Genomic DNA, 12176 nt, shown 5'->3' on the forward strand with positions numbered 1-12176 from the left:
TCACAGGAGGGAGAAGACAGCACTCGTCATGAGGTGTACACCTTGCATAGACACACTTTACATTAAAGTTTTCCACAGACTCTCTGAGCCCATCAAAGCAAGCAGTCTCAGCATGAGCCGAGTAGAGATCCAGGACTTTGAGAGCACTGTTGAGAGTTTTGCAGGTATCAGCTGCACAGGGGTAGCTATGAGATTTTTCAGAAAGCTTTCTAAAATTTAAATCCTTGACTTTATTTCAGTATATGGTTAAAATTTTCATTTTCCATTATGCCCATGCCTCCTTGGAGAAAATTACATACAGACTTGTGCCTAAACAGTGGTGTAGTGGCAGGCACCTGGTAAACATTGCCACCAGAGATGATGGCCCTGCAGCAGTGAAACCAATACATTCAAGGAAATACTTTTCATCACTGACAGGGACCAAAAGGGGACTCAATTGTTGGACCCAGAGGACCTCCAGGGTTACCTGGCCTACCTGGCTTACCAGGTTATGGAAAAATTGGACCTCCTGGCCCACCTGGACCACCTGGACCACCAGGCCCCCCCGCAATATATGGCTCAGGTGAGCTTTTGGGTGTATGTTCAAGTGTACAGCCACATGCCTACAACCCACACATGACCTATTCTTTCACACCTGGCAGGTTGACCCACCTGCCCACCCTCTCTGCATGCCTGAGAAGGTTGTTCCCCACTCTCCCTCCACCAGTTTCTCCTGGGGGCGAGTTGGAACTGAGAGCACAAAAGGGACAATTTCTCTGCAGACAGTTTTCACTGACTAGTGCCATGGAAGTGCTATTGTGTGAGGGATCTTGCTGTGGCTGTGGCTGGGAGGAAATCTGCATAGTAGAGATTGGTTACCTTGACAGTTTTGCAAAATCCATCAAATTGACCAGCTGGCTAAATTTGGGACAAAATGCTCTTCTTGTGGGAAATGGAAATAAATCCAGCTGGTGGCTCACACGGGGGGTTTTCTCAGGGCTCAGTATTGAGTCCAGACCTATCTAATATTAATTATCTGGGCTCAGGGATAAGTGCACACTTTAGTGAGTGTGCCCCCAAACTGGGTGGGAAGGTTGATCTGCTGAAATGTTCTACAGATGGGTCTGGACAGACTGAGCCAATGGGCCAAGGTCAGCTGTGTGAGGGTCAGCAAGGCCAAGTGCCAGGTCCTGCATTTGCATTTGCGTCACAACAACCCCATGCAGAGTGGCTGGAAAGCTGCCCAGCAGAAAAAGACCTGGGGGTGCTGGTTGGCAGTGATGAACCTGAGCCAGCAGTGCCCAGGTGGCCAAGAGGGCCAATGGCCCTGGCCTGCATCAGCAATAGTGTGGCCAGCAGGAGCAGGGCAGCGATGGTCCCACTGTACTCAGTCCTGGTGAGGCCACACCTTGAATCCTGTGCTCAGTTTTGAGCACCTCTCTACAAAAATGACATTGAGGTGCTGGAGCATGTTCAGAGAAGGTCTGTCGAGCTGGGGAAGGGTCTGGAGCACAAGTCCTATGGGGAGTAGCTGAGAAAGCTGGGGGTGTTCAGCCTGGAGCAAAGGAGGCTCGGGGGTGACCTTATCACTCTCCACAACAGCCTGCGAGGTGTAGCCAGGGTGTAGCCAGGAGGGGCAGTCTCTTCTCCCTGGTTACAAGCAATGGGACAAGTGGAAATGGCCCCAAGTTGTACCAGGGGAGGTTTAAATTGGATATTAGGAAATTTTTTTCACCTAAAGGATTGCCTCTGGAACAGGCTGCCCAGGGAAGTGGTTGAGTCACCATCTCTGGAAGCGCAACCATGGCACTTAGGGACACGTTTTAGTAGCAGACTTTGCAGTTCTGGGTGTTGCCAGTGGAGGTGATGATCTTAAGGGTCTTTTCCAGCCCAAGTGCTTCCCTAATTTTCTGGGGGGAGGGCAATACCCACAGCACAGTTCAGGTCTAGATTCAGACTGCTGGAGAACTCCTTCTAAAAACTAGTTGCTATGCAAATGATGAATAGAAATGGAACTTCAGGTTGCTTACTCTGCCTTCAATGGCTTTCAACTCACTGGGTTAGAAAAGGAGCAAAATGTGCCGCAATTAGTCACATCAAGAGAGGAATTTTGAAAACAAGGTGACGTCAAAGGGACTGTGTGGCTAGAAGTCAGGTGCCACAGTTCAAGATATTTGTGCTTTTGGCTCCTTTTGGGTCACAGGTTTCCTAGTGACAAGCCTCATAATGTTGATGTCCAGCCTTGGGTTCTGGTGGATGGGTTCTTGGGCTCCTCTGACATTACTTGACAGGTATGCCTGAGAAAATGACTGATTCCTCCCTCTAGGATCTGTGACCAGCATGGGAATCCAGCCAGGTAAAACCAGAGCAGAGCATCCTTTAATCTTAACTGAAGATGGTGGATGGTAGAAAGGGAGACTTTACCTAAATAGAGATGCTGTAACAGAGATCTGTTCTTCCTAAAATTTTGACAGGTCTAGTAAATACAGTTCTCCATTCCTGAGAACAAACAATTACACTGTTTTCCCCCAAGACCTGTGCTTCCAGTGTGCTAGTTTGGGGAGAAGACATATTTCTCTTCAATTTGTTCTCTCCGGGTATTTCTTAAACGTGGTCAACCTCATTTATACAGCAGGTGAGACTTTCAATCTGTCATCCAGTCAATACTATTAATTTAGTGCCTATCAGAAGTATTCATCCTCTGAATAATATTTGAGAAAGAAAAAAATCCTTAATATGTTCAGCATTGGAACACAGGCTTTATGTGAATCAGCCCCTGATGATCATGACACAGACAGACCCACAGCATCCATGAAGCCCATAAAGGTCTTCAGGCCTTTTCCTGTGTAATTTACATTAAGTACTTCTGGATATTAGCTAAGAGACCCAGTCAGACAAAACAAATTATTACTAGTATTCCATCCCTATACTTTCATTTATGCTCTCTGCCATTAGTCTTCATCATCCTCCTACACATTTTCCTCTTTGCTTTGTAAAAGGGTTCTTTAGGCAGCACACATTTTACTAAATGTTCAGAACAGATGTTTATTTATTCCTTATCTTTGAGGTTCAGTTATCTCTTTTAAAGCTATTACTATCTGTAATTATGGAGTTCACATATTGTAGTATGGAGTTCACATATTGTGATATGGGGAAAGAGGAATAGCTTATCTGTAGGTAAATAGCTATAAACACTTCTGAGAGCTGACCTCCTTCCCCTGCCATTGGCATGAAGGACCTGCTCTGAAGTATCCTTGCAAATGCCTCAGTGCATAGATTCTTCTTGCAAAAGGTGATTTCGAGGTTCCTCTGGGATTCACAAAACCAAACAAGCAGGGTCCTTGTGTGGAAGCTCCTTACAAACAACTTCAAAGCTCCATTATCATGTCATGCATTTGCACAAAATGCATGCTTTTAGTCTTCCATATCTTTCAATCTTTGCTGCCTTAAAAGAAAGAAATTTTTACTCCAGAAAACAGCTCAAGATGAAGAAATTCACTTTCAGGATAGAGACAGATACTAGCTACCAGGTGGTGTGGACTGCAGCCTTAGCAGTCCAAGTTCATACCCCTGAAGAATTTATTTTTTGCTTTGTAGCACAAGCTGAGTTTACACACATGAATATTTCATCTAAGGAAAAGTAAATTTTTGTTTGCCCTTAGAACAAAAGATGCTATGACTCCCTCAAAGTTTTTATGGGCAGGAGCAAAAAGTTCTTCCTCTTCCATGTGCACTAGCTAACAGAACAGCATCCCGGTCATTATAAGTGGGTTTTGTTCTTCATTTGCAGTTCCTACAACAGACTGCAATCTGTTGGCCTTAACCTCCCAAAAAACAGAGAAAAGACTGTTCCATCATTGCTTCTAAAAAAACAAATCCTTAGAATGTATTTTCTGTAACTGACTTGAGCTATTAAAGACACAACTATGGCTATTTAAAACTTCTGCTGCTGCTCCTGGACACCATCACTAAGTCCTTTCTTTCTTTCTTTCTCTCAAAAAAGATGACCTTCAGCATGTATTGTATGCTTTTTTTTTTTTTTAGCAGCTGCAATGCCTGGGCCACCAGGTCCTCCTGGAGAGCCAGGGTCACCTGCCACCAGGAATCTGGTAAGAGAGCAAAAGAAAGAAGTTTGCTATAAAAAATTTTCTTCAAAACTTTTGGTGGTCACTGGTAGCACTGAAAGAGGAGTGAAAGTTCCATCCTGTGTTTTTATTTAGTACAACATTTTATAAACCATTTAATTTTAAGATGCAAACTGTAGATTTCCCTAGCAATTCTAAAATTGTTGTGCCAGAGACCACATGTAAATTTATTTCCTTTTCTTATATTATGAAATTAATCAAAATTTTGTCTAATATATCAATGAAGAAATAAAAGCAGCTAAGGCAGATGTCTTAGTAGTTTTTAAATTAAGAACTCATCATTTCTGTAAAAAAAAAACCAAACCAACAAATAAACAACATAACCCACCAAAAAAGCCTGAGAAAACCACCCCCAAAAGCCCTATTCAAGCTAGCAGGGGGCATTCATTGCAATTCTCGGGGGAGGAACAAATGTTCAAAGGCTGATGCCCCAAGACAGAAGACTGTAGTTGCAGGCTTGGAGCTACTGTCTCAGATAGAAGGTCTGAGCTTACTTAGGTCAAAACTAAGATTAAAAAAAAAATATACAAATCTGTAGTAGGGTCTGCATTATTTATAAAGCATTCCCATGCCTTCTGTCAATGAAAAAAATGGGGGAAAAAAATGTGAAATTGACTGCACTTTCCTGAAATTTGTCCCAGTTTTAAACTACAGCGGTTCTCTTCTGAACTCTGCCATCTTGACCCAGGATGCTAAATTGTAGGAGTGCAACAATCTTCACTCTGCACAAAATTAGTACAAAATTGCTGTCATTCTACTACAATCCACAGAATGAGGATGCTGGTATGCCAAAGTAGCAAGATATTCATATTACTTATGGATTAAATTACATAAAACTGACTTTATGAGCATTTCCTGCGGAAGAAGCCTTGACATTTATGTATCCAAATGAGACTATTTAACTTGCAGGATGTTTTGTGTGTCTGATGAAGTATGTTTCATTTTCCTATTTGACAGGTTACGACATTCCAAAACATTGAGGGCATGCTGGAAAAAGTTCATTATGTAGCAGAAGGTACACTAATCTATCTGAGGGAAACCAGTGAGGTTTTTATCCGTGTTCAGAAAGGATGGAGAAAATTGCAGGTACTATTGCACTACACCCTCTTCTTTTCCAACTCCCTTCCTCACAATGAAGGTGAGGGGCATATTTTTACAGAGGGAGAGAAGTGTGCATACAGTGACTCCTTATTTTGAATTCAGAAGCTCCTGATGATACATTTTTGTTCTAATCTCCTTTCTGGTTCTTTCAGCTTGGTGAGCTAATTCCCATCCCTGCTGACAGCCTTCCTCCTCCAGCCATATCAAGCCATGTAAGTACAAAATACTGGACTGTGGAAAACTGAGTCTGGATGTTTGATACACTTGGCAGAAGTAATATGCAGATCTCTGCACAATGTGATTTTCCACCATGATTTGTCAGTTCAAAATAAGTATCCTACCACTGCATAAGCTTGCAAATTTATTGGCTTGGACAGTCATCTGTTTCCAGTATCTTTTGAGATTCCAAACACTAAAGACACAAAGAAACATTAACAAAAAGCTGAAAAAAGTAAGAAGCCCACCAAAAAAAATCCCAAAAACCAAAAACAAGCAAAAACCCCGAAAACAAAACAAAAGAGACCAAAAAACTAACAGAAGAAAAACCAAACAAAAACCCACAAACCCACAGAATACTGTTTTATAAGCCAGGAATCAGTCATATCAAGCCCTGATCCCCTTCAAGGAAGGTCAGAAGAGGGTTTCTGAAAAGCAGAATTTCTTTAAAAGGTTATAGTTCTGTATTCAGTGTACCATAATCATCACCTGAATGTGGTTTACCCCACAGAGGGTGCTCTTTTAAGGGGTGCAGAGGGTGCTCTTTGAAGCCTCAATTGTTAGTTTGGGCCTGACCCCGTTCTGCAAGTTATTGTACCAGCCCACATGTGAACATGCTGCCTGTCCCAAAAAATTGTGGGAGGATGAAAGCCAAGAAATGACAAAAGGAATAGAGAAGGGTTTTTGATGACAAGTTAATTGATCTGCTGAGAAAATGAAAGGGCAAGAGAGTGCTAGGAAGGAGCAGTAAGAAGGAAGATGGCCAGAAACAAATAAAAAAGGTTAGAGTAGGTCAGGGAGAAATTGACCTAGCACACTGGGAAAATGTCTAGACCTCAAGTTATAAGAAATTTTCTGCAGCCTCCAGTTGACACCATCTGAGTTTCCCAGCTGCTCCAGCTGGTGGCTTGTTACTCATACTTGCCGTAACAGGGTTGAGAAGTGTTTCCACCCATTACATTTTCTGTTTTCACATCCTCCTTACCCTTTCAGTTTTGATTTTCCTCAGCTGCTCTTCTGCTCCTACCAAGAGCAGGCTGCTTTCATGCAGGACTCCAGGTGTGATTAAATTTTTATTTAAAAAATTACTGAGTGTGTAAAATTCTGATATTTAACTTTTTTTTTTGTTTGTGTTCGAATAACAGGGATTTCAGTCTATTCCAGCACTGAGACCAATATCAAATATGAACAATAGAAAACCAGCAGTAAGTATGAGATTTGTATTGCAGCTGCAGAGCCATGCTTTGTAACGTGGCAGTTTGCATCTTTAGGGATGGTTGCTCTTTAAACTCAGAGGTTTTACTTCAGAAATTTACAAATACACTTCTTTAACTTATTCAGACATCTCAAACACAATTTGAAATTGTTCCCTCCAAATCTGTTTCCATCATCCCAGCCCCTTTCCCATCTCAAAGGGAAAAAACTCCCAACTGAATTAGGAATACCTCTTCACTTAGTGATTGTACCTGCAATACAGAGTAACTTCTAAACTAACAATTGTGCTACAAATAATTAAAATATTTGTAATCATTGTTATGATATTTTCAATCTTTGTGGTGCTGCTTGGCTTACATGGACACTTTAGAACTTAAGCCACTATTTAAAAGACTAAAATATTTAGACAAAGAAAGCAAGGTAACTGACATGTCAAAAAAAATGAAGCCAGAAAGAAATAAAAAAGGAAAAATGTGGACTAGTTCTTGCATCTGTGCTGCTTGACTTAAGCATGCTACTTCTTCTATTTTTAAATGGTACCTAGTCACTTCCAACTACTTTTTTCCGTGTTTTCAGGATTTGTGATTTTGTTCATGTGAAAACTCCAAGATTTCCAATTGAAAATATTAGCTGCTTCTAAAAGATTTTTATTCTTGGGAGTACATAATCTTCATGGTTTCCTTAATGTTGAAAGATAAAGTGATATTTCTGCTAAGGGTCTCATGGCTCTGAGAAATGTAATGTTAGGGCAACAAATAACTTTAATACCTGTTATGAAGGATATGTGTTCTGTGCTGGCAGGAGGAGCAGGCACTTTGGTTTCCAGGATGTATCTTCCTTGTGTCACAAACTTTTTGAAAATTGTTCCCTTTATTCTTTTTTCTTCCAGTTGCATCTGGTGGCTTTGAACTTCCCATTGTCCGGTGACATGCGAGCAGATTTTCAGTGTTTTCGGCAGGCCCAGCTCGCCGGCTTGACGTCTACCTACAGAGCCTTCCTCTCATCACACCTGCAAGACCTGGCCACAGTTGTCAGGAAAGCAGACCGACACCATTTGCCAGTAGTCAACCTTCAGGTAAAAATGGGTACTTAGTGCTTGTTTTTTTAGTATAGGCTGTAGGTTCCCCAAAAATCTTGGAAAACAGCAAAAGCACTAAGTTTCAGCCCAAACTGGGTTTTTTAAGGAAGCAGCTTTACTTCATATTTCACAGACAGATTCAAGAAACAAAGAAGCAGTGATGAAGTTATTATGTTCTACCTTCTAGTGTGATCACAGGATAAAATGCCTATTTTTTCTCATTTCGAAGAAAAATGCAAATTCTGTGCTGAGGCATGACGTTGGATATACCCCAATGGAACTGAGAGGAGAGTCTAGAGCGTGAGTCATTTTGTGGTCTCACATAAACAGACACACTCTAAAAGTGAGGAAAACAAACCAAGTCTTTGTAGCATTGGCTGGCTCCCAGGACAGGCGGCCAAAGAAACCTACAGGAATAACACATGATGCTTGGAACACGTTGAACGGATGCTGCTCTGAAGTGCAGGCAGACACAGAGCCTCAAGAGAAATTTGTGAAGACAATATTGTTTCAGCCTTGACTGGAAAAACTCAAAAGCAGTTTGAGAGCAAGCCAAATGCAAAGGTTTTGCCCTGAATGTTTGCAACACTTTTCACAAAACTGTGACCTTAACAGAAGTTCCAGTAAAATTTATGTCTATTATTTTCTCTACAGCTACAGTAGTTGTGAGCAATGTTTCAAGCAATGCCTTAGGAGGAAAAGAACAGGGGATGATCAAGCTGAATTTTTGGAGTGACAGCAGAACAGAGAGACAGCTTTGAGGCAAGGGCATGGACCAGACAGCTATTTGCATAGAGTTGACAGACAAGACAAGTTTGTTCAGGAACGTCATGCAGAAACTGGTGTGAAAGATGAAATCACAAGGGTCCTTAAATGCAGATAAAATTTTCTATTTCCAAATAAGTCTATGAAGGTAGACTTGGGATTAGGTGTAGATTAGGGGTTTGTTTGTTTGTAAAAGTGGCTTTGAAATTTTAACAGGGAGAAACCCTTTTCAGTAACTGGGAATCTATATTTGATGGAAATGGTGGACAATTCAACATTCATGTTCCAATATACTCCTTTGATGGCAGAAATGTCATGACTGATTCATCTTGGTGAGTTGTCATTGCCATTTATATGTTACATGTAAGGGTTTTTTTCCTACCTTTACCAGATAGTAAAAGAAATAGTAGCAGTATCTTGGGCTACTAGACGTGTGATAAAAGTTTCTCTCTTTCTTTATGCCATTTTTCTTTCCCTTTTCTGATAGTCTATAAATGGGATATCAGATTGAGTTCTCCTTTCTTTCTCTCCTTTCTGTCTTCGTCTTTACCTAACCACTCTTTGCTTCAAGCATAAGGAATGCAGATCACCACACATAGAGGTGTGCAATTGAATAAAGCAAAAGCGACTTTTCCAGTAACTAACTTCTTAACATTACCTTTCAGGCCTCAAAAAATAATATGGCATGGTTCAACTGCAAATGGGATCCGACTGGTTAGCAACTACTGTGAAGCCTGGCACACGGCTGATATGGGAGCTATGGGACAAGCATCGCCTCTGAACACAGGGAAACTTCTTGACCAGAAAGTATATAGCTGTAACAATCAGTTTATTGTTCTCTGTATTGAAAACAGTTTTGTCTCTGATCCCCAAGGAAAATAATTCACCTGCTGCACATAGGAATATTCCATTTGACGACAGAAAAAGCTGACACTGAAATTTCATTTGTAATGATGTAAATATTTTAATTTTTGTAATTGCACATTTCAGGAAAAAAATAGACAAAGAAAACATACCTCAACACAAACCACATTCCAGTTAGGTGGAACATCCAGTGCACACGACTGGCTTAAAGCCCTTACTTCCCCTTGAACCCCGTGCGGTTTGAAGCTTGCCAGCAGTTAACTCATGCTCTACCTGAGCTGGAGGTCACCTAAGGGCATGAGCCAAGTGTGGTCTGTGAGGAAGATCCAGTAGCCTGCCTCGTAAGCAGTGTGGCTCAGCAAGGCAGCTGCTGCTGCTGCTGCTGCTTCACAGCTGAGAAGCTGCATGCTCCATGCTCTCCTTTTCACTCGCGTAGATTTTGGATACCCAAGGCACTGCTCATATATACTCATATATACAGGGAATACTGGGAGGCTCTTTTGCCTTACAGGGCTCACATTTGCAAAACAAAGCTTTAAGAACAAAGGTACTCACCTCCTCTGAGTTTTGGTGGAAGCCGAGTACCTGACTCCTGTAAGCTTGTATGGATCTCAGCCTGGTGCTTACACAGAAATATAGCAGCTCCCACATCTTATTTCAGCTTTTCTCTTTGCAGATTCTAGGCATAAGACTTTATTCAGGAGGAGTAAATTTCACATTAACAAAATCTTGTCTTTATTTTGGTGCTATTGTTACCAGGAAACCTGAAAGCAATGCTAATAGAAAACATCCTGTTTTACTGGTAGAACTGAACAAAGCAAATGCAGACAAATGAACCATCTGACCTTTATTTATTTCATTGCATGTTAGAGGGAGTCATTTCCTTTTGTGTCAGACTGATGAATGAAATATGTCTCTCATGGTTTCTTTAAAATAGGTTCTACACATTGTTATCCCACTAAGTTATATGTAAAGTGATTTTCCTTTTTGTGAATTTACCCTTCTGGCATTCACGTAATTAAAGAATTGTTAATATAAAATAACTGAAACAATGATAGGAATGATCAGGAAATTGTAATATTCTTCACTAACAGTATCACCATTATATCTGAAGTCTTTTGCTGATATATTTGTCTACTGCATACTTTAAACAACATATTTACTTATGTTTTATCAGGCAGTGACTATGGAGGTCAAACTCCACATTATCATTTTTTTTTAGATTTTAACGAGAATCCATGTTGGAAATACATGTTCATTTGCTGACAAATAGAGTACTAAATAACTAGACAGCTTTTGTCAACAAAAGCAAATTACACTTACAATACTAAAATGATATAATTATACAACTAAATATTTTGAAATGCAGCTTTATTTTTCCAGTTGATTATAAAAACTTATTTCCCATGGTCAGCTGAATGATATCTTCATTTTTTTCTGGAAAAGCAAAAAATGTAAATTACTCCATTATTACAACACGGTAATAAGGCAAAAGCCATTTGTATTACATTTAAAATGCATGCATAACAATTCATTGCACTCATTTATAGTCAGCTTTCCTAAAATACTGAGCCATTCTTGTGCCAGATTCCTCCAGTTCACAGAGCTGGAAGAGTTATTTATGTATAGCAGGGTTTTGCTCTGGGTCACAGAAGGATCAAGGGGGGAAAATAAAGTGCTTCTACCTACTTCAAGCAGGAGCCATCTACTTTTGATCCTTTACAGGCCAGTGGGGGGTCTCTGCTTGCAGCCACTCATCCATATCAGTCCTCGCTCTTCCTCTCCTGAGCTCAAGCAGCACTCGGGAAGCTGGCTGTCCCTTTGCCTGGAATTGCAGTGACAAGAGATAGCAGAGGCATGGGGTCACACAGAAGAGCTCTGTGAAGGAGGACAAGAGAAAACTAATAAAAACGTGCAGGTTTTAGGAGATACTGAGCTAGAGTTTAAGTTGGGTCCAGCAAAATGCATCCAGAGACCTTTGTGCCAGACCTTCTACAGAGCCAACCTATCTCTGTAACCTGAACAGAGCTTAGCAAGGAACTGAAATGGTTAAGCACCATCAATGGGTTGCTAAAAAACTCTCGGTGCTTGCTTCCCACCTCTAAGACTAATCTGCAGGCTACAGCAATTTATTGCACACCGCTGAACTGAATACAGAGCATGACCTGTGCACCACCTGGGCTGCTGTGGTGCTGAGTTCACAGGCTTGCTCACGCGCCAAGGGAGATACCTTTACCAGAGAATGGCATGAGAGGCCTGTCGGAAAGATGATGTTTCCCTTGGGGAAAACAACACCACCACACACTTTTTTTTAAAACCAGGGATGTTCTTTAAATTCCTTAGTATAATTGAAAAGAAAAAATAATATTCATCAAGGGTATGACAGAGAAAAAAATTAGTCCAGTACTCAAGAATAAGTTAGGTTTCTCTATCAAAGGAGAGTATTTTTTTTCAGCACAGGTCCAATACAAAGGTCAGCTGCACTTGAGGAAGAACATCTGCTAATTCAGGTAAGAAACTGTGTATAAGGCAAAGTAATCACCAAGAGGGCACTAGAGCAAGTTTGAAAACAGTAACTGCACAAGAAATCAATGTAGCAGTCTGAATTGTACTGAATTGTGAATACCCCAATATCCTGATCTGGCCCGCTGGTTTTGTTAGCAGTAGGTAATCAGCAGGTCTTTCACGCATCTCAGTTCAGGGATCTTTTCTCTGGGCAATCACAAACCATGTCATGTTTCCATCAATCAGCAGCGTGCTGCTCTGCCCAGAACTGCAGCAAGAGGAGCAGTTTCTCCTCCCATTGCTGTTAT

General features: G+C 41.0%; 1 protein-coding gene across 4 annotated transcripts in view; it reads left to right on the top strand.

Moving 5' to 3' along the window:
- Positions 1-11071, top strand: part of COL15A1 (collagen type XV alpha 1 chain) — a 116464-nt gene extending 105393 nt beyond the window's left edge. For all 4 annotated transcript variants that reach the window (XM_059850883.1, XM_059850875.1, XM_059850900.1 and 1 more), the window contains 8 exons: positions 418-562; positions 4024-4088; positions 5082-5210; positions 5378-5437; positions 6587-6646; positions 7546-7731; positions 8716-8831; positions 9165-11071. In XM_059850883.1, the coding sequence (XP_059706866.1) occupies positions 418-562; positions 4024-4088; positions 5082-5210; positions 5378-5437; positions 6587-6646; positions 7546-7731; positions 8716-8831; positions 9165-9381 (978 nt within the window). In that variant the 3' untranslated portion in view covers positions 9382-11071. The remainder of the gene's footprint in view (positions 1-417; positions 563-4023; positions 4089-5081; positions 5211-5377; positions 5438-6586; positions 6647-7545; positions 7732-8715; positions 8832-9164) is intronic.
- The last annotated feature ends 1105 nt before the right edge of the window (positions 11072-12176 follow it).

This window comes from Haemorhous mexicanus, chromosome 1, assembly GCF_027477595.1.
Source record: "Haemorhous mexicanus isolate bHaeMex1 chromosome 1, bHaeMex1.pri, whole genome shotgun sequence".
Lineage (NCBI taxonomy): Eukaryota > Metazoa > Chordata > Aves > Passeriformes > Fringillidae > Haemorhous > Haemorhous mexicanus.